The 22,428-nt window shown below is 54.2% G+C and overlaps 4 protein-coding genes across 4 annotated transcripts; 2 read left to right on the top strand and 2 right to left on the bottom strand.

Annotated features, from left to right (window-relative positions):
• Positions 1 to 288: 288 nt before the first annotated feature.
• Positions 289 to 15,120, top strand: DCS_01225 (ATPase, AAA-5; the record flags this gene model as incomplete). Its single annotated transcript, XM_040798560.1, has 1 exon — positions 289 to 15,120. The coding sequence occupies one exon, from the start codon at positions 289 to 291 to the stop codon at positions 15,118 to 15,120; it is 14,832 nt and encodes a 4,943-aa protein (XP_040659443.1).
• A 1,370-nt stretch (positions 15,121 to 16,490) lies between these two features.
• DCS_01224 (uncharacterized protein) lies at positions 16,491 to 17,466 on the top strand (the record flags this gene model as incomplete). The annotated part of the gene is made up of 3 exons (XM_040798559.1): positions 16,491 to 16,603; positions 16,770 to 17,270; positions 17,385 to 17,466. The coding sequence occupies 3 exons, from the start codon at positions 16,491 to 16,493 to the stop codon at positions 17,464 to 17,466; spliced, it is 696 nt and encodes a 231-aa protein (XP_040659442.1).
• Positions 17,467 to 17,631: 165 nt separating this feature from the next.
• Positions 17,632 to 19,550, bottom strand: DCS_01223 (ubiquitin carboxyl-terminal hydrolase 19; the record flags this gene model as incomplete). Its single annotated transcript, XM_040798558.1, has 2 exons — positions 17,632 to 19,286; positions 19,346 to 19,550. 2 exons carry the CDS (start codon positions 19,548 to 19,550, stop codon positions 17,632 to 17,634), a joined length of 1,860 nt encoding a protein of 619 aa, XP_040659441.1.
• Positions 19,551 to 21,183: 1,633 nt separating this feature from the next.
• Positions 21,184 to 22,179, bottom strand: DCS_01222 (uncharacterized protein; the record flags this gene model as incomplete). The annotated part of the gene is made up of 4 exons (XM_040798557.1): positions 21,184 to 21,738; positions 21,804 to 21,928; positions 22,005 to 22,101; positions 22,174 to 22,179. 4 exons carry the CDS (start codon positions 22,177 to 22,179, stop codon positions 21,184 to 21,186), a joined length of 783 nt encoding a protein of 260 aa, XP_040659440.1.
• Positions 22,180 to 22,428: the final 249 nt, after the last annotated feature.

Genomic DNA, 22,428 nt, shown 5'->3' with positions numbered 1-22,428 from the left:
CGGGAACACCTATAACACCTATCTCGCGAGTCGAGTACAAGGAGCGTTCATCCCGAAGATTTTCGAGCTTCGCTGTGCTTGCTGGCTGACCAGGCGGCGCGCTAATTGGCCCGGAAATTTGTAGTACCACAGCCGACGCACCCCTGCTGCCCCCCCCCCCCCCCCTGGTAGGAAAAATGCTGCCCGTACGAACTAGTACGTCTTTTTTCTTGAGTGAAGAAAGTCGTGTTTTAATCAACAAGCACCAGCAATTGAAATTTCAGTCGACTGGACGGCGCAATCATGGCAATGATTGACGTCTCACGGCAGAGGAGGTCGTTCCTACAGGATACGACTGCCTTGGATCATCTGCCCCCGGATTTGCTCGACATTATCCGGAACACGTCGTCGACGAACCTTCTGGATGCCATCTCACAGGCGGCTCTCATTCCGTCACTTACAGAGAGAATCTTCGTCCATTTCGAGGATGCTTTCCCCGACATTTGCGCACGATGGATCCTCAACGCCGGCAATGACGCGACGAGGCAAATACGATGTGCCTCCGCCTTTTCTAAACTTTTGCCTTTTGCACCCTACCTCTCCAGTTTCCTCACATGTTCTGTGCATGATGCCGCATCTCTGAATCAGCCTCCGTCCCTGCATTTAATAGTACCCTCGGTTGAGGAGAGCTCGTCGTCTGGCTTAAGCGCAGATGTCTTGCTGGAGAGCCTTATAACAGCTTGGCGACTTCTAAACTTTGACATTCGGACCTTCAGTCACTTGGCCTCGCTGTCGTACATCCAGAGCCTGTTCAACCATGAGTGCCGGGCCGTCAGATACGTCGCAATTCGCATCTTTTGCCAATTGCTTCGCGCATCTGATTTCAAGCTCGAAACTCTTGTTGACGCCCATGTTGGAAAGGAAGCGGCCATTATCGCCGACCTGGATGGCGTTTCCATCGATTACGTTTTCTTGTCGCTACATGAGCATCGCCGAACGAAACGACTCATCGCACTACGCCAAGAGGTGAAGCAGCATGGAAATGGGCAGAGCCATGTCCAAGAACCCTGTATGCAAAGCCTCACCCCATATGTCGTACCGTATGGGGAAGTCGTTCTCCCGCGACCAGCTGGTCCCATAGGCGACCCCTCAAGTTTGACCATGACAGCTACGACGACTACGAATCTGGAGAAACTTGCCTCCATGCTTCGAGAGACAGATCCGATCCTCCTCCATGGCCTACCCGGGGTGGGAAAGACCGCATTGGTGCATGAGATTGCGCGACAGCTCGGCATGTACTCCAACATGGTCACTCTGCATCTCAACGAGCAAACCGATGCCAAGATGCTCATTGGCCTTTATTCGACGGACTCGAAGCCCGGGAGCTTCCAATGGCGCGCAGGCGTGCTCACCACTGCTGTGAAGGAGGGTCGCTGGGTGCTAGTCGAAGATCTCGACCGCGCCCCGACAGAAGTTCTCAGCACTCTTTTGCCACTCATTGAACGCAATGAGCTTCTTATTCCCAGCAGAGGGGAGAGTATACGGGCAGCAAAATCTTTTCGACTCTTTGCCACAGTCCGGTCGTCTCAGGGCATAAAGGTCCAGAAGAATCTGCCGAATTTAGTGGGAATTCGCTTCTGGCAATCCCTCTTCGTCGAACCCCTAATGCAAACGGAACTTGAGGAAGTTGTTCTCAAGACCTACCCCATATTAACAAAGTTTGTTCCCGGAATACTCGCTGTCCACCAGCGGCTATCGCAGATGAGTGGCAACCTGGCGCTCATGTCTCGTGGACGAAGTGTGATGGACCGTCAGATGAACTTGCGAGATCTTCTCAAGTGGTGTCGGAGAATGCGAGAGTGTCTCCTGACTGCAGGATCAATTTCGGGCGACGAGCCGATTAGTGAAAGCACGCGGGATTGGATGTTCATGGAAGCCCTGGACTGTTTCGTTGGAAGTTGTCCCGACGCCGAGCTGGGTAAACACCTTGTTTACGCCATCGCAGAGGAGATGCATATGTCCAAAGATCGGGCAGACCATTACCTGTCTGCCAATATACCCCCTTTGGACGACATGGAACTCACCTTTAGCATTGGCCGAGCCCAACTTCGAAAAAAGCGGACGTCCCGACTGTTAAAGTCGAAGCGGCCGTTTGCCAGCACCGCCCATGCAAAACGACTTTTGGAACAAATTGGCGTGGCAGTCAAACTGCAGGAGCCGGTGTTGCTCGTTGGAGAGACCGGTATTGGCAAAACCACCGTCGTGCAACAGCTCGCAGAGTCCCTCGGCCACAAACTTATCGCCGTGAACCTGTCCCAACAGAGTGAAGTGGGCGATTTGCTTGGCGGATTCAAACCCGTCAACGTCCGAAGTCTTGCCGTTCCTCTGAAAGAAGAGTTCGAGGACTTGTTTGCCGCCACTGGCATTTCTTCATCCAAAAACGTCAAGTACCTGGAGCAGATAAGCAAAAGCTTCGCAAAGGGCCAATGGTCGAAGCTGGCTAAGCTATGGAAAGAAGCGCCAAAAATGTTCGTCAAGATAGTATCGGAACTGGAGCGCATGCATTCCGAGGCCAAGGAAGAGGACGAACAGCGCGCCAAACGACGGAAAACGCAGTCCAAACTGCAATCTCTCCTTGAATTGCGACCGAGATGGGACTTGTTTGCTCGCAGCCTCGAACAGTTCGAGATCAATATTTCTGGAGGATCTGGCGCCTTTGCCTTCTCCTTCGTGGAAGGAAACCTCGTCAAGGCCGTCCGCAATGGCGACTGGGTGCTGCTGGATGAAATCAACCTCGCCTCCCCGGACACGCTGGAGAGTATTGCCGACCTCTTGACGGGGCCGGATGAGCGTCCCTCCATTTTGCTTTCGGAAACGGGCGAGATCGAAAAGATTGTCGCGCATCCCGACTTTCGCATTTTCGGTGCCATGAATCCCGCCACTGATATTGGCAAGCGAGACCTGCCCATTGGTATCCGGTCACGGTTTACGGAGCTATACGTCAAGAGCCCAGACACAGATCTCAAGGATCTGCTCACCATCATCAAAATTTACTTGGGCAACAGCAGCTCCAAGCACGACCAAGCGGCAGACGACATAGCACGACTCTACGTCAACACCAAGAGGATGGCTGATGAAAAGCGGCTGGTTGACGGCGCAAATGAAGTACCTCATTTTAGCTTGCGAACGTTAACTCGTGTGCTGAGCTATGTCAACACCATCGCCCCCCTCTATGGCATACGACGAGCCCTTTACGAGGGATTCTCCATGGGCTTTTTGACTCTATTGAGTCGTGAGTCCGAAACGATGCTTCTTCCGCTTATCTTTCACCATCTCCTTGATAAGCACGGAAACCCTCAAGCACTTCTTTCTCAGGCGCCAAAGTACCCAAACGATGGCAAACGTCACGTCAAGTTCCAGAACAAGGATAAGGATCGGCAGTACTGGCTCTTCCAGGGTGAGGAGACTCCTATTGAAAGGGATGACTACATCATTACCCCGTACGTGGAGCGGAATCTTCTGAACCTGGTTCGTGCCACTTCAACAAGGCGATTCCCGATATTGATTCAGGGCCCCACCTCTGCGGGCAAGACGAGCATGATTGAGTACTTGGCCAACTTCACGGGCAACCGTTTCGTACGCATCAATAATCACGATCACACTGACCTTCAAGAATACCTGGGCACATATGTCTCCGGTCCGGATGGAAAGTTACGGTTCCAGGAGGGCCTTCTCGTTCAAGCCATGAGATGCGGCCATTGGATTGTTCTGGATGAACTTAACTTGGCACCAACCGACGTCTTGGAGGCATTGAACCGTCTACTCGATGACAACCGCGAACTTCTCATCCCAGAAACTCAGGAAGTCGTCAGGCCCCACGAGAACTTTATCCTGTTTGCCACCCAAAACCCTGCTGGACTATATGGCGGCCGGAAGGTGCTCTCTAGGGCATTCCGAAACAGATTCCTCGAGTTGCACTTTGATGACATCCCGGAAGACGAGCTGGAATATATTCTGCAGCAACGCAGTCGCAACACCTCACCACCAGATTGCCGACGAATTGTGTCCGTATACAAAGAGCTCTCCAGGCTTCGCCAGACGAGTAGACTATTTGAGCAGAAGGATAGTTTTGCAACTCTGAGAGACTTGTTCCGCTGGGCTCTCAGAGGCGCGGATACGAGGGAAGAAATCGCTGCCCACGGTTTCATGCTGCTCGCTGAACGAGTTCGAAACCAGGAGGAGCGAATTAGCGTCAAGGAGGTCATCGAAAAGGTATTCAAAGTCAAGCTTGATCCCCAGGAGCTCTATTCTGCAGATGTTGCGCCAGAACTCCAGCACCTCACTCAAAGGCAAAACGGCCAAGGTGTTGTTTGGACCCACGCAATGCGACGACTGTATGTTCTTGTTTCACGAGCGCTTCGGAACAATGAGCCAGTTCTTTTGGTAGGTGAGACGGGCTGCGGCAAGACGACTGTTTGCCAACTCCTTGCCGAGGCTCTGCAAAAAGAGTTGCATATTGTCAACGCTCATCAAAATACCGAGGCTGGAGACCTGATTGGCTCCCAACGACCTGTTCGTAACCGTGGCGCCATCCTGGACGCCCTAGATGCCGACCTGAGAATTGTTTTCGATACATTGGGGCTGGAGGCTCCAATCTCGGTAGAGGAAAAGCTAGAGGCATATAGGTCTCTTGACAAGTCATTGGCTGCCAACGTTCCCGTGGAGCTCACCAAACGCATCCTGGTAAACGAAACCAGAGCCAATTCTTTATTCGAGTGGTCCGATGGAGCCCTTGTTGAGGCGATGAGGTCTGGCCACTTCTTTCTCCTCGACGAGATTTCACTCGCAGATGATTCAGTCTTGGAAAGACTCAATTCTGTGCTGGAACCCCAGCGCTCGTTGCTCCTGGCGGAGAAGGGAGTCGACAACTCTTTTGTTGTGGCTTCTGACGGATTCCAGTTCTTTGCAACCATGAATCCTGGCGGTGATTTCGGCAAAAAAGAACTCTCCCCTGCCCTGCGCAATCGTTTCACCGAAATCTGGGTGTCCCCGCTCTCGGAAAGTGAGGATATCCACGAAATTGTCAGGGAGAAGCTCGTCGATAGGTCAAAGCATCTTGTGGATTCCATGGTTCAATTTGCCGTTTGGTTTGGAAAGGCATTCAGGCCGATGGCAACTACGCCCTTCTCTGTGAGAGAGATTCTGGCTTGGGTGCAGTTTGTCAACACTTTCGAGAGCGCCGATCCATTGATTTCCCTTGTTCACGGCGCCTCTGCTATATTCGTCGACAGCATTGGTGCAAACCCGTCAGCAATCCTCGCAACAGACCTCAGTTCTGTCCAGCAACAGAGACGTGAATGTCTTGTGAAGCTGGGGGAACTCTTGGGTCGCAATGTATTGGAAATATACGAATCAGAGCCTCAGCTGGTGATGACAGACGACTCCCTGTCTATCGGAAGCTTCAGCACGCCTCGCAAACCGACCGGGGCAACCGACCCTGGTTTTGCCTTTCACGCGCCGACGACAAGACTAAATGCCATGCGAGTTGTCCGAGCACTTCAGATGCGCAGGCCGATCCTGCTTGAGGGCAGTCCTGGAGTAGGAAAGACGTCCCTGATTGCAGCAATCTCTCAGGTCTGCGGTCGGCCTTTGACGCGGATTAACCTGTCTGATCAGACCGACTTGATGGACTTGTTTGGGACAGACGTGCCCGTTGAAGGAGAGGAAGCCGGAAACTTTGCATGGAGGGACGCGCCATTCTTGCAAGCGATGCAAAAGGGTGAATGGGTTCTCCTCGACGAGATGAACCTCGCCTCGCAATCTGTCTTGGAGGGTCTGAATGCATGCCTTGACCATCGTGGCGAGGTCTATATTTCAGAACTCGACCAAGTCTTTAAGCGCCATCCCGATTTTCGACTATTCGCTGCCCAGAACCCCCATCATCAAGGAGGAGGCCGCAAGGGACTGCCGGCTTCCTTCGTGAATCGCTTCATTGTTGTGTATGCCGATGTCTTCAAAGACAAGGACCTCAGGCTCATTGCGTCTCACAACTTCCCCAAACTCTCATCCGATACTGTGGGGCATCTGATCGATTTCATTTCCCGCATCGATCACCAGCTTGCGATCGACAAGACGTTCGGTGTGCAAGGCGGACCCTGGGAGTTCAACCTTCGTGACGTTCTCCGATGGTTGAACCTGATGAATTCTTCCGATCCTCTGTTGCAGACCGCTCGCATTGACGACTTTTTGGACATCATTATACGACAACGATTCCGCACTCAGAAAGACCGAGCAGAGGTGGACAGGCTCTTTGGTCACGTTGTCGGATGGGAGCCTCGAACGCACCACCTCTATCATGACATCAACTCACGATTTGGCCAAGTCGGCTTAGCTCTCCTGAGTCGGAACCTCAACTCTCAGCCTGAGCAGCTGCCTGCCATCGACGTCGTATGCAGGTTGTCAGAGCTAGAATCCCTCATGATTTGCGTGGAACAGAACATTCCCTGTATTCTGAGCAGCCCATCTGGCTATGGGAAGTCTGCGCTCTTGCGATACGTTGCCGCGTTGGCGGGAAAGCCCCTGGTCGTGTTTCCCATGAATGCCGACATTGATACCATGGATCTTGTTGGTGGCTTTGAGCAGGCCGATCCTCTCCGGGAGATCAATGCCACACTCAGAAACCTTCGAAACTACCTTCAGGAATCCGTCATGTCGCTTGTACCGTCAATTGCACCTGCCGAAGTCCTACAGCTGCTGCATCGTCTGGATGTTTATTTGGGGGATGGCCACAACATCGATACCGTCAAGACCGCGATGCAGTCCCTTTTAGCTCGTGTCGCGGCCGATACAGAAGTTGCCGTTGAACTTACCAAAGCGTATCAAATTGTCCAAGGCCCGCTCACTCTCGCAAATCCTCGATTTGAGTGGCTTGATGGTGTCATAATCAAGGCCCTGGAGATGGGTCAATGGCTTGTCCTTGACAACGCAAACATGTGCAACGCATCTGTTCTTGACCGCCTGAACTCCCTCCTCGAACCCAATGGATTCTTGAGCATCAACGAACACTGCGACCAGAATGGCAAGCCGAGAATCATCAAACCACATCCGGAGTTTAGAATATTCTTGACAATGGATGTACGATACGGCGAACTCTCACGCGCTATGAGGAATCGTGCAATTGAAATCCACATCCATTCGCCACCACCGGACATTGAGCCAAGTTTTGAAAGAATTTCGAGCATAGAGAGCAGACTTCAAAGGTACCAACAAGTGAGGGAACACTGCGAACAGTTCATGTCGGACGGCACTCCTTCCGAGGCCTGCCATGTAGCTGTGGAAAATCTGTCGCTACAAGATGTGTCGTTGCTGCCACGTTTTGTGGATGAGCCCGGCAGACTTGCCTGCGATGAGAACTTGCTACAGCCAGTCCACCAGCTGTTGCAGTTTTTCCGATCCCCAATTGGATCGGATAGCCTTCGAGCCGTCATGGATGCGGATTCACGCCTACCTTGCAACCCCTCCACAGGGTTCTCGAACGTCCAACCTATTCATATCTTGAACAACTCCAACGTTTCGAAGCTGCTAGCGAATGAAGGTGAGCCGCATTGGATCGCTGCTCGATACGAAATCTCGTACCGAATCTACAGCCTGCAAGTAGCCATCGAAAAGCATCATGTGCATGCCCGCTCGTCCAAGCTAGCATCGTTATCTCGATTGCAACGGTCGTTGGTCAGCGACCGTGTTGCAGTCGTAGCAAAAGATTCGACGGTGAGACTGGCCGCATTTTTCCTGGCTGCGATCAATTTAAGTGTGAAATACATGGGCTCCATTTCCACCACTTTTGAAGCCTGGAAAGAGCGCTCTCATCTTTTACGACTCATCAGTCTCTACCTGGAGCGAACGCTGACAATCTCTACCGACATCGATTTTGATGAGGCAATATTTCAAGCGCATCTAGCCCTCGGAACTAATATGTTGAACCTTCAAGGCAACATCGTCAACAGTCATCAAGACTCGGAGTTTGTTTCGACCATGGCCAAGCAGCTGAGAGGGGACTTTCATAGCGGCTTCAAGCTCTCGACCGGTTTAAGCATGGAAACATTGTGGAATGTATTGCGGCCGGTGCCTATTCCTAATCGGATGGTACTTGATCGGTTGCTTGAACTTGACCGATTGGGCTCAAGATTTGACGCCATTCGCTGGAAAGCTATTGCTTCTGTTGCTGACCTTTCCAAGGCACAAAGGACGCTCGAGCAAGCGTATGGGATCGTCCGCGCCGAGCAGACTGCAGCAGATGTGCTTGTGAATGACCTTACCGCGGCCATTGAAATGCTCGAGAGTCGCATTGGTGAGCAGGAGAACGAGTTGAGACCTTTTTTGGCTACTGAGTTCGAGAGCATCCGACAAACGTCCATGCTTCGCTATCTCACCCAATGCCAAGAAGGTAGAGTGCAGGACGAACTCAATATTTTGTCCAACGTCCCGACAAAGGCAACAATGCTGCTTGCAAGTTCTCAAGGATCAGCGGCCACTCTGCAATCGATTGACTGCCTTGTTTATCAGGACATTTTCTCTTGGGACGGAAAACTTACGACATCCCTGTGGAGTAAGTTGCAGAGCATGGGTGGTGTAAGCCTCCGGTCACTCGCCTTGCTTGAATCCGAACTTCCAGTTATTGGACGATGCATCTCAGGTCTAAGTACCGAGATAATTGTGGATTCTCTGGGGTATCTGAATACCTTGCTTCAGACACTCCTGGAGCAAGTCTTCGTTGCTCACGGTCCACATCTCAAAGACTTCGTCGCAGCAGTGGACTCGCATACCTTTGATCATTCTCATTCAACCTCAAAAATTGCTCGGGATGGGCTGGACCAGGACAACCACGTTTTCGATAGTCTCATCGAAACTATTGATACAGACCATCTTCGACAGATCGCTCGGAACCATCTCATTCCTGCCATTGTTGGCATGAAATTATCCGCGAGTAATCTGGAGAAGTCAGGATATTTCTCTGCCTTGGCTTGGGTTCATTTCAGTGTTGGACTTATCAAGCTATATGTGCCGGACCGGGCCTTTGATCCTCAACTTCGCCCCAAAGCGGAGCTCGAATTCTTCGACAGTTTACAGACCGAGATACAAGGCAAAATTTTGGCCCTGAAGGCATTTGAGCAATGCTTCACGGGACAATCTACAAGCATCCGAATCGAGTTGCTCGAACAGGAGCTTGCAGAGCTTGGGCCTCCGCCTCAGCAGGTTCAGCCTGTGTTCAGACCAGAGCGTTCTGAACTTGGCAGGGTGCAGGCCGAATTTTCCAATATTCTCAATACCGTAAAACGTCAATGCTTACCCCCAGTGTTGCAGTTCCTGGACTCAGGTCCATCTGGAGATGACGATGGTGGGCTGCAACTTGTTCGAGAGAATGTCAAGCAACTTGTGGACCGCCTTTCTTCTACACGCTTTGAGCCATATCAAGACATGACCAGGCCTGCGGTAAACGCTCTGCGCTGTCTTCTCGTGGGGTTATCTCTGTGTCACACAGCCAAAGCTCAGTACCTGGAGTTCTCGACAGAAGAACTAACCAAAGCAACACCATTCTTTGGGGGCCAAAGTTGGGATGTGTCCCCTGGAAAGCTGTCCTCTAAGAGCTTCGAGTACCTTGACCTCGTTGCTGCGAGGGTGTCTGTTGAAACTTTGGATAGTCTCTGTCACACCTCCCGTGATCATTTATTCGAGTGTTTCCACAGCTTCTACGACGATTGGGATAAGAAGCTTGAAAAAGACCGCAAAGCGCAAACGGCCAACACCAGCCTTTATCGATTCCGTGGAGCACTGGAGGACGAGGAGGAACTTGACGAGAGGGAATTCAATGAATTGTTTCCAACATTCGGTGATGATGATTCAACAGACCAGCGAAACATCAAGCCAGATGAAGTTCGCAGCATGTCGTTGAAAGTTGCAGGAGTCCACAACAGGATATTTCTCGAGAGACAAGATCCTGTGGCTGCGATACGAGGTGCCTGCATCTCCTTGGGCCAACGCATCTCCAACGAGACGCAAAACGCCTCAAACATCGACTTCAGCATCAACGAGAAGCTTTTGGCCCCCACGGTGCTGCTGCTCAGCGAGAAGCTCGTGGAGCTGCAAAAGGCAGGCATGGACAAGTCTTACAACTTCTATCTGGACCCCAACCTTCCGGAAGCTCGAGGTTTGGTTTCACTTGCATACAAGATCAAGGCCCGATTCCGGGAACTGCAGCTGGTGGACGAAATTGGCCATATGCAGCCTCTGGCAGATGTTCTAAACTCCTGCGACAAGCTTCTGGATCAAGTTCATGGGGAGCCACTGGCAAAGATCCTACCAAACGTGGAACAGCTACACGCGCTTGTCTACGAGTGGCAGTTTGGAGGATGGGCCAGCAAAGTTTACGCCGTCTTACCACTTCATGATGCTCTTACCGACACTATCGTTCGCTGGCGTCGCTTGGAGTTGTCGACATGGGCAAATCTGTTCGACACGGAGCAAAAGAAATGCCAAGACGATGCCTACTCTTGGTGGTTTGTCGCTTATCAAGTCGTCATCGCTGTTCCACTGTCCATGGTCGACAAGCCGTCGGAACTTTGCGTGTACGCCACGTCTCTCATTGAGAATCTTGAAATTTACTTTTCAAGCTCCATTGTCGGTCAATTCAGGACGCGCGTCGCGCTTCTGAGGCAGCTGCTAGGCCATCTGTCCCTTCTTGTCAAGGACTATCCATCGTTGGACCCCATCTGTCATGCTGTGAGGAATTTCATCGACTACTACACACGATTTGAGCAGGCTACCGACGATGTTATTCAGAAAGGCCGGGCGCCGATCGAGAAGAAGATGAAGGATGTGCTACTCATGGCCAGTTGGAAGGATACCAACATAAACGCCCTCCGTGAGAGTGCCCGAAAGTCTCACCAGAAACTTTTTAGGATGGTCCGCAAGTTCCGCAGCGTTCTGGGGCAAGAAATGAAGACCATTGTTGTGCAAGGCCTCCCGGACGAAAGCATGGTCTCAAATGGAACAGAAACTGTGGAGTTTATTACAACCACGGCCAAGGAAGTTCAGTCTGAAACGTTAAATCAGGCTCTGCCTGGTTGGTTGGAGGCCCATCGGCGACTTGCTAATGTGTCTATGACAGTGTCGGTTCTGGAGAAGATCATGAAGAATCCAGATATGAAATGCAACGCCGCTGATACCCTTGACGAGTTTGTTTCCGGCCTGCTTTCGGCCATGGCTGAACTTCGGAGAGAAACGCCCTCATTCCTGAACGACGAAAACAAAGATGTAGTGAAGCATTTGAAGACTCGGAAGCGAAAGCTTTTCGCGGATACACTGCGAGACTTGCGGAACATGGGACTTAAATACAACCTGGCACAAGACAAGCTAGCGGGGCAGAAGTCCCTGGCCGTCGTGCTTGCAACAACCCCCCTAATCGAGCTACCCTCGAGCGCCCTGAAGGAGGCCGAATACCTTTTCCACAAAACCCTTGATCTTGTCCCGAGGGCCCGAGGTGCAGCACAGGAGCATTCCGAGGAATTGACTAGTGCTGAGGTCGGACGAAGCCTTGGCTTTGTCGAAGGCATGATTAACTTCACTCTCATGCAACGGAGCAGTCTTGCCGCAGCAGCCACCTCGTTGTCATCACTGCTAAAGACGGCTCAGGAGTTCCGAGATCTCTCCAATATACAGAAGATTGGAAAGCTGGTTCGGCGAGAGCGCAGTGGCAACTGGCGCCGCCTCCTCCATTGGCTGGCGCCGATACTCGGGATTGGTACTCGACTGGTGCAGGCACATGAAAGATTGGGGCAGGTGAACCATGACGGCGTGGTTAAAGAGCTAGAAAACTGGTCTCATCGCTTTTCGGCCCACCTGACCACTCTCAAACAGCTGGGTAGGCTTCCAGAACAGCTAGTCTCTGAGGCAGACAAAGCTCTGGAATCATCCTTTGTCGGAGATCTGAAGCTCTTCCAGGCGGCTTTGGAACGCTTTATTCAGGACAGATCTAGCCTCGGATTCATTCTCCGGCAGCTTCAAGTCTGGACCACAACCTCGAGCCTACCTCTGGATCACCCGCAAGCCCCCGCGGCAGAACTTGTTCAATTTGCCGACTCGGTGGCAACTCTGACTGACACCATACTTGTCGCGGTTGAGAGCGCGACGAAAAAGGTCGCCAAGGGTCCAAAGGAGGAGGAAGCGGGTTGGCTGAATAAACACAACGATGCATGCTTCTCGACGATCAGACATCTGCACATGCAAAAAGTTGAGATGACCGTTCGCAACTGCATCGATCTTATGCAGCAGCTCGACTTCAGCATGCACAATAGTAGCGTCGCCGCAATGAGTATTGTTGGCCTAGCGACTCCAATTCTAGAACACTTTGCTGCCTTGTGTTGCCGGTCCGTCGAGCAAGGCGTAGATCTGCACCGCGCAACTGCGAACATGGCACATACCCTAACCAAGACCTTCACGCAGATTGCATCTCAAGGATTCTGCACACCCCAAGAAAAATCGGACGAAACGGCGGGTGATGGTGGTCAACTTGAGTCTGGTACCGGCCTTGGTGATGGAGAAGGTGCCGAAGATATAAGCAAGGATATTCAGCCTGACGAGGACCTCTCCGAGCTGGCACAGGAGAAAAACAAGGAAGAAAGCGGAGAATTAGAAGATGAAAAAGACGCCGTGGATATGGCAGACGAAGATATGGAGGGAGAAATGGGCAGCGTTGGAGAGGCCGAGGATGATGACGAAGGCTCGCAAAAAGGGGATGAGGAGGAGGAGGACAATGAGATGGACGAAGAGGCCGGTGATGTCGACGACTTGGACCCAACGGCGATAGACGAGAAGATGTGGGATGGCGGCGACGACAAGGCAGAGAAGGACCAGAAAGGCGACAAAGAAGCCGGCCAAAAGCAAGAGGATGAGCAGATGGCCGCTGATGATAAGCCCCAAAAAGATGAGGGCGAACGGGATGACGACGTCGCGCGGGCAGAGGAGCCGCAAGCGAATGAGGAAGAGGCCTCTGACGATGCCGAGGAAGAAGAGGCCGAGGATGAAGACGTCACGGCCCAAGAAGAACTCAATCGGCAAGACCAAAACGTGCAGGAGAACGATGCGCTGGAGCTTCCGGAGGAGATGGATTTGGATTTTGACGAGCCAGATGACGCCTCGGATAGCGATGAACTGGATCTCATGTCAGATGTCGAGGAGAATGAGAGGCCCGAAGATGAGCAAAAGAATGAAGACGACGGGGAAGAGGAGGAGGTGGACAATGCCGCCGCGCAGCAATTGGAACAGGCTGCCGAGGAGGAAGATGAGAAGGGAAGCGAGGCTGATGTCGAGGACAAGGCTGGCAGCAATGAGGTACAGGACGAACCAGAAGCAGATGAAGTGGAGGACGAGCCCAAGCAGGACGAGGAACAGAGCGAGCAAGCGCCTCCGTCGAAGGACAATGCGAACGCCGACATGGATAATGCGGCGCCCAGCGAGGTGAAGAGCTCCGGGCTCGACCAGAACGCAGACTCGATGGACGTAGATGAGCAGTTTCAAGCGCAGGCAGCGCAGCAGGAGCACGGAGAAATGGGCGAAAGTGCAGCTGATCAGGACACGAGCGCGGGTAGCAAGGGTGCGACTACTCGGTCCAACGATCCGATCGAGAAGCGGGACGAAGAAGTCGACGGCGCCGAGTCGGCACGGAGTGATCCATTCCGGAAGCTCGGAGATGCGCTCGAGAAGTGGCATCGTCAACAAGCGGATATCCATAACGCCAACCCGGAGGATGACAGTCAGCAACAGCAAGCGGAGCAAAAGGAAGATGGTGACCTAGGTCGTCGAGAGTTTCAGCATCTTCAAGACGATGAGGCCGCAGCGGACACGCAAGCGATGGGCACGGCCGAAGAGGAGGACGTGCGACCGGTGGACGAAAGCATGGCGATCGACGACGAAAGGGAGGATGCCACGAGCCGGCTGATGAAGGAGGAGTCCGAGCCGGCGGAAGCTGAAGATGCAGACAAGATGGACACGGAGGGCGAATCGGCCGAGGCGGCCGCAGCCAACAGCGAGGAAGTAGACAAGGAGAGATCGGGCGTCCAGACGAAGCAGGGAAATAACGGCAATGAGAGGACGGCGAAGGACGACGAAGACGAAGAAGAATTGGACGCTGCGGAGGAGGAGGATGAGTCACTTGAGGAGACATCGACGCAGCTTTCAGCGACGCACCTCTCGGACGACGAGCGGCCACTCCGCGAGTATGGAGAGTGCATGCGGCAGTGGAGCGAGTTCCAGAGCAAGTCGCAGGCACTCTCGCTCTCGCTGACTTCGCAACTTCGTCTCATCCTCACACCGTCGCAGTCGACGAAGCTGTCAGGGTCGTTCCGGACCGGCAAGCGACTGAACATCAAGCGGATCATCCCGTACATCGCGTCGAGCTACAGGCGGGACAAGATCTGGATGCGACGCGCGATCCCCACGAAGCGAACGTACCAGATCCTGCTGTGCGTCGACGACAGCAAGAGCATGGGCGAGTCGTCGTCGGGAAGGCTCGCGATGGAGTCGCTCGTCATGGTGTCCCGGTCGTTGACGATGCTCGAGGCAGGCCAGGTGGGCGTGGTCGGGTTCGGAGCCGACGTGTTTACGGCTCACGACTTGGCGACGCCTTTCGCGGCCGACGCCGGCGGCAAGGTGCTGCAGAAGTTTTCCTTTGGGCAAGACCGGACCGACATTGCGCAGCTGATCCGGCAGACGATCGACACGTTCCGGACGGCGAGACAGTCGGGCGGCCAGTCGGACCTCTGGCAGCTGGCGCTGATTCTATCGGACGGCCTCACGCCGTCGGCGGCTCACGACCCGATCCGGCGGCTGCTGCGGGAAGCCATGGAGGAGCGCATCATGATCGTCTTCATCATCATGGACGACACGGGCAAGAAGAAGGGGGACAGCGTGCTGGAGCTCAAGGAGGCCAAGTTTGTGCGCGAGGCTGACGGGGAGAGCAGGGTGGTGATTGAGCGATACCTGGACACGTTCCCCTTTCAGTACTACCTGATTGTGCACGACCTTGAGGAGCTGCCGAGCGCCCTGGCCGGGCTGCTGAGGACGTGGTTTGCCGAGGTTTCAGCGTGAGGGGAGGGGGACTTGTCTGCTGGTGGTCACTGTATCTGCACGCATTGCCAGGCGTTGGATGGGCATTTTCACGGCGTGAATTTTTACTTGCATACGGAGTTTATGGACGGATAGAGGGACGGTCAGGCCTTGCTTGGGCTTAGGGTCTTAGACATGAGTTTGATTACTATCATGGGTGGACGGAGTACGGAGTGCAAAGATGGACGTGGACGAGGAGTAGAGACAGAAGCAAGCACAACAAGCAAAGCTACTGGGCATGCCACCTACCTTGGAATACTATGATTAATGCTTGCAAGTTATGCACAGTACGGAGCACTCTGTAGATAGGGGCATGTACTTAAGCCTTGTATGCTTCAGGGAGTTGACTCATCAGTGGCTTCCATCTGATAACTAACAAGCTGCCTACACGTACGCTTCAACCTGCATTCGGTGCCCAGTGGAGTATGAGTACAAGTATACACGATAACATGCGCAGGCAGATATTGCATATCGAGTTAAGTGAGTAGGTACTGTATGGTTCCTACGACATACTCTACTGCACGTAGTACTCCGTACATGCATGTACATTCTTCTACATACACGTACTAAGGGATGCATGCAAGCACTGTACGTGGATATGCATATACTGTATCCGTTCTGTACTTAGGCTCTGTGCTGTGCTGTACTGTACGGAGCAATACTGTACGGATACAGTATAATACTGTATGCATATCCACGTACAGTGCTCTCTGGCTTCTGAACAGGGAATGCAGCAAGCGCGGGGTTGGCTGCTACGAGCTCCTTGTCGGCGGGGCATGAGCTCCTGTGGGCAGCATCCCAACTCCGTACTCCATGCCACGGCATCGACATCCCTTACCCCGATCGATGCCTCGTCCATGCTTCCTTTTTGCTTTTTTGCACCGTCTTCCTCCGTTCCATCGTCTGCTTGAAATTGTCAACCGCTGCCACATCTACGGAGTACTTCTTCCCAATTCCTCATACTCTCACACGAATAATTCCAGCACAGCCCGCACCTCCGGTAATGCAGTGCTCGACACGGTGCCTGCGACCTCCTCGATCCCTCCTTCGATCCCAACCCTCCCTCCTCCGCTTCGACGCTCCGTCCGTCCGACCTCTGCCACGACAACCTCACTCCCCTACCGTGCCGCCTTCTTTCGTCACGCACCCGATCCGAACAATGGCTGTATCACGACCTTCTGAGATGCGCTTCCGTGCGTTTCCCTTTCCCTCCCTCCCTCGGGCTATGCTTGCATCCTCTCCTTGTCCGACCCCATCATCATGGCTGACTTATTGCTTCGCCTGCAGAGAACCCCGCTGTCTTGTTGGTGACCGCCCGTCCTCCTCCATCCTCATGACCGTGTTCTATTCGAATGACGCCAAGCACCGAGAAGGACGGATGGGGGCTGATCCGGATGCACTTTCACTCCAGTGTCTGCGATATGCAGGAGAAGTTTCGCGACGCCATCTACGAGTTTGACACCATGTAAGACCCACGGCCCCGTGTATACTGCGTGTACCTTGCCTGCAGCCACATCCGAATGCAATGCAAACGACGGTAAAAGAAGACTCCATGGCAGGCTAGCCAATCGTCAAACGTACGCCGCTCGACCTGAACCCCCCAACTGACAGGCCATCTCTCTCTCTGCCAGTGTCGTGTCGACCACGAAGCTTCTCAACTTCGCCAACGCTCTCGGCATCCCTGTCCACGCGACGACCCAAACCGTTGCCAAGCTCGGTCCCACCGTCCCGTCTCTCGCCTCTCTCCTCCCCAAGACGCCACTCGACAAGACCAAGTTTAGCATGCTCGTGCCCCAGCTCGCCGCCTCCCTGCCACCCGCCTCCCGTATCGCCCTCGTCGGCATCGAGTCCCACATCTGCATCACCCAGACAGCCCTCGACCTGCGCGACGCCGGCCACACCCCCTACGTCATCGCCGACGCCGTCAGCAGCTGCAACAGGGGCGAGGTTGTCGTCGCTCTCGACCGTCTGCGCGCCGAGCCTGGCATCGTCGTCACCACGTCCGAGAGTTGGATGTTCGAGTGCCTGGGGGACGCCTCCTATCCAGCCTTCAAGTCCATGTTTGGCGTTGTCAAGGGAGCCGTGGCCGACACCAAGAGGGCCCTGGAAGCCCTCCCGCCGGCCTCCAAGATGTAAGCACCCCGAGGGGCAGGAAAGTTAATCGACCATCTGCCACAGCTGCTGTGGCCCGTGTTGCTGCACGACCGGTTCCAACTGTGATATTGCCTACGAACACGCTGCTCTAGCCTCTCCTTCACCGTAGTACGCATCCAAGCTCGTGTCGAAGTCCTCGTCGAGGTCCACGTCAAGGCGCTGCTTTGGTCGTGAGCCTGCTGCTCACTCGGTATTCTACACTACGCATGAATCGCTGGAGCCACGCATCACATGGCTGAGCCTTTCGCTGCGCCGCCGTTCCGCGGCTGCATCGAATCTATCCATCCAGTCCTGTCCCGCCGGTATGATCCAGTCCAGGTAGGTCGACTGCCAACATCTCTAATCTCCGTCCGCCGCCGTCGACGACTTGGCCGCTCCCTTGCTGGCCGGTGTCATCCACGAAAATGCCGAGGCCACGCCGACCGGGTTCACGGACCTCGGCAATGTCGCTGCCGCCGCCGTTCGGCCGCCGTCACGCCCGACCGCCAGCATCTTGAACTCTGCGCCTGAGCTGACGGCCCGCTTCGCGTCCCACTTCGTCGAGCCGCCGTCTACGCCGATGCTGACGAGGCTCTTGCGACGCCCATCCGCAGCCTTGGCCGCCAGCGGCGGCTCGTACGCCGCGCCGGTCCTTGCCGAGGCCGAGCCCGCCTTGAGCGACTTCAAAACCTTCATGCTGCGGCCGCTGCGCATGGCAGGCTGATAGCCGCTCAAGGGTCCCGCCTCTCGCGATTGTCCATCCGATCCGCCGACAGTTCCCTGCCGCCACGATCTCCAAATGCCCGACGGCGCCGACGCTTCGTTCCGCGAGCTTTCCGCACCATTGGAGAACTCTTTACCGGATTCGGAACCGTTGACGTCCATTGCCGCCTTCTCACCCTCCCCGCCGTGCTCAGACGCGCTAGTTGGCACCGCAGACTTGCTGGATCCCGCACGCGACTCCATCGGTGATGGGCCGAGGGGCGATTCGTCATCTTCGCGCTGCACAAGCAATGTCCCATCCTCGGCCATCTCGTCACCCGCCAGGTTGCCCTCGTCCGGCAGCACGAACGGCGCCGCGTTTGCGTTCAGCCTGCGTTTCCCGGGTGCCACGTGTACCGTTTGGATGTGTCGAAAGACGTTCTCATCCTCGGGGCGCACAAAGGGTACCTGCAAGCGCTCCTGCTGACTCCCGTACACCACCATTTTGTTCTGGGACAGCAGGACGTCGGCGGAATGCGCCCGGAGTACGTCGCTTCCGATGTAGATGCGTATCGCCTTCGCTTCGCTCTGCCGTCCCGCGCTCACTCCTCCCGTGACCTCGAAGACAACGGACATGAATGGGACCAAGCCGCTGGTAGACCCATTTCTGCTGTGCGCCTTCACCACCACCGCCTCGGCCAGGAACACGTTCAGCCTTGCGCGGTATACGCCGTCGCCGCACCGCTCGATTTCCTCCGTCAAGCCGAGCTCCTTGATCAGGGAGTAGTCCACGACCGACTTTTGCGACCCGGTGCAGATGTCGGCATAGAGCAGCGTGTCATGGGCAAAGTCGGTCGTCAGCCAGCAGCGGATGATTGATGGGACGCTGCCCAGGACAAAGAGCGAGGCGGGAGGCGCCGGCATGTCGAACGGAGAGGACGAGTCGCAGGCCGCATAGTTGGTGTCGACCCCGAGGCTGCTGGCACGACCCGAGGCGACCGAGTGATGCGAGTGCACCGAATGTCCCGCCGAGCTGTGCCTGCCGTCTGACTTGTGGGAGAGCGAACGTTCCATGGTGATGCCACCTACCGGCCGAAGAGGGCCAAAGTCTGCCGAGTGCCGGCTGCTCTGCCCACCCCAGCTAGATCCATGCAAGGCGCTCTCGTCGAAGCGAACGCTGTTTGCCCTCGAGGCAGCACCACGTCTAGCAGGCTCTTCCTCGGCCGGTCCAAGGTGTAGCGAGCCAAGCAGCTGCTCTCCCTGTTCGTCCAAATCATCGTCAAACATTTCGTTGTGAGGCGATTGAACGGCATCTAGGGGAACGGAATTAGAGCGAGTCTTGCTATTTATTCATCGCAGGAGAAAAGCATACCGTGCTGTGGTGTCCCTGCTCCCAGCACGCCGGGAAAAGGAGAGTTCCATACGGACTTCAGCGCTGACTCGTCAGCATGCCGCTTCTCCAGCCGTAATATTCGTTCGGCATGGTTTGTCTGGCTGCACTGCACTTGCTTCACTTCCATCTGCAGGACGTGGAGTTCTTCGCGAGACACGACAAACGGCGTATCCATTCCTGTCATGAAGAGATCGAAGTCCTTTGTGCATGCGGATACCGATAATGCGGAGATGCAGAATTGCCAAGGGGCAAAAAGGCCCGCATCAACGTCCAGGGAGGCTAGACAGGGGAGCGGAACAAGTCGACGATAGGGAGGGCTCCTGCTTTGGAAAGGAGACCAAAAACAGGTCAGGTTCAGCCCCCATGAAGCGCCGCTTACCCCGTGATCTGCCTGTTGCCTCTCGCGTGCGCCCGTCGTTGGCGACCTCGATCCCTCCAGAGCCGGTTCACGCGGTCCAGCCTCCCCCGCCACACATGCGCAAGCGAGGACCGCTTAGGGCTCCCGATGGCGACGCAGGGCGCGGTACTTGCAAGGCCTGCTATCAAGTTGACTTGACGAATAAAACGATGCGTCTGTGACGGGTATATCAAGGAAGTAGTCGTACAAGGTATCGCAATGGCTGATGACTGTCAAGATCGAAAATCTGTCTGGCGGGAAGCGGCGAGGACTGGTTCGCTTTGGGTTCGCTTTGGGTACCGCAGGTATTCTTCTACCATCCAAGGAAATAGTTGCCGTTTGGAACAAGCTGCAGTGGGAAAGCAGAGGGCGGAACGCCGTCGTCGAATAGTGTGGCCGAGCGTGAGAGCGTTGTGACGAAAAGGAGTCGGAAGAGGCGAGGGCAACGAAGTGGATGTCGAGGCGACAACAGGGGCGGCTAGAATATAGGGTGATGCAGAGCAATGGTTGAGCAGTGCTTGCTTGTATAGGTGAATGTCGTGCTGCAGAATTAAATCCTAGCCGTTGAAGGTTGGAAACTTTGGGATTTGGAGGTTGATCGTTGAAAGTTGGAAGTTGGGAGGTTAGCGAGTGCGACGGTGACAGTTGGATTTGGTACTCGGGCGCTGTCTCGCGGGCTGCCTGGGTGGCTGCCTGGCACCGAGGCAGTCACTGTACAGAGTACCTGCAAGTGTACCTAGTATTAATTACTGTACTCTGTAAGTACGGAGTACTCCGCAAGTACATACTTACAGTATACGTACTTGTATTAAGTACGGAGCATTTGCAATCCATTCAGTAGGTACTTAGTGTCCACGTCTATATGTACAGCGTTACTGGCTGGCTGTAAGTATGCTCGGGACGCGCCATCTCCATTAGCGTCCCACTGGGAACCCGGGTACGAATATGTGGGGTTCGAGTTTTGCTTCGCAAGAAGAGTCGCTGACGTCAAAGAAAAGTGGAAGCCATGGCCTTTTATTAGAGAAGAGGCAACAAGGAAACATTTCCTTGGAAAAAGATAAGCCAGCGATAATATAGGAATGGTCGTTGGGATGTGGTATATTTAATTGAGGCCCCGTAGGCCTCACCACTTGCTGGTCATGATTGGTAGGACCTCTGCAAACGAACGGAGTATTATCAACCCTCAATGGCGTTTGAAACTGCACTGCAGAGACGAGTATTCCGGTAAATCATGCTCTGCACAAGCTGTCATCCCAGTTCATGAGGTCATGAAATCAAGATCTGTGGCTGTGTCCCTCTGCCCTAGTGAGTACCGTAGGTCAACTTCAACCTAGGTGTTCCGTCCGAATGTGTGCCAGTGCTATTCCAATGTCCACAAGTATATTTGAAGCATGGTTGGTCAGCATCCTTGCGACATTTTTTAACAGTTTAGTGTCCGCCAGTCCGGAAGTAAATAACCGGTACGATCATTCTCTTGCAGGTGGGCCCATTCGTCAAGAATGAGTGGTTTGATCTCGTCGTAAAAGACTCTGTATGCGTCACCACTCATGTGAAGCCCGTCGGAAAGCAGCTCCTTCAGTCCTCCTCGATGCCCATTTTCTCGAGTCCCAAGCCATGGCCCTCCTGGAGTGTAGTGCTCAGGAGCCATTTCGATCGCCTTGTTCATCAGGGCTTGCCAAAGGTCGACGAGAGTGACATCGGGGTTTTCCCGTGCTACCTCACGTGCCTTGTCCGAGTACGAGGCAGAGATTGCGCAAGTGCGGGTTGTGCGTGGATGGCCCGCTGCTTTATCGACTTCCTCCCTTTTGATTTCGTCGAGCGGCGGCGGCGTCACGAGCAGGATCTTGGGTTCATGTGCTCGGATGTGCGGGTGGTTGATGATTGTTTGCAGGTTCGTCTTGTACTGGTCAATCGGAACATGCTGCGTCGTGGTTGGCATTGGGATCACAGCATCATTTGCGCCCAGCAGAATGACCTGATGACAGATTCTACCTGAGCGACGATTCGAAATTGGATGAGATCGGGACGTGTCATCCTCACCAGATGCTTGATTCTAGGTGACAACGTCGTCGGTTTCGGGAAAAGCCTATCGAGATGCTCCACGACATTCGCCGAGTTCCATCCCGAGAGCCCGCGGTTGACGACATCAAGACGTCGGATGCAAACTGAGCAGGGAGCAGGTGTTGTCAGTTCGGGGCTGGCTTCTCGGACCTCAGCCAGTAGTTGGACGGACGGACATACGGGTCTGAAGGGCCGCCTGGAATGAGAAACCGTTGTCAAGATTTACCGATTGCTCAAACAGCGAGTCGCCAAGAAGGACGACTTGAGGGTAAGGGACCTATATATGCGGAGTTGGCCCATGATCCTGGTGGCGGCAGAGTGAGCAATTTGGTGGACCAGTTTGACTTACAGCCATCTGGCTCCAGAAAGGTAACGAAAATATCAAGAAATAGTGAGATCACCGACGTGCCCAGTGGTTGTTGTGGCTTGCCAAAGCCACTGAGCAGCCCAGAAGGAGCGGGAGAGCTAATTAATAATAGAGGAGGAAGCGATTGATGAGAGCGAGGTCGGTGGGGACTCCTCGGCTTTGTCTATTTCATGTACAACTACGGAGTACTGTACTCCGTACTTACATGTAGGTGTAGGTGTACTTTGGTGTACATGT

The sequence above is a fragment of the Drechmeria coniospora genome, chromosome 01 (genome assembly GCF_001625195.1).
Source record: "Drechmeria coniospora strain ARSEF 6962 chromosome 01, whole genome shotgun sequence".
Lineage (NCBI taxonomy): Eukaryota > Fungi > Ascomycota > Sordariomycetes > Hypocreales > Ophiocordycipitaceae > Drechmeria > Drechmeria coniospora.
This window is presented reverse-complemented; position numbering and strand designations above follow the sequence as displayed.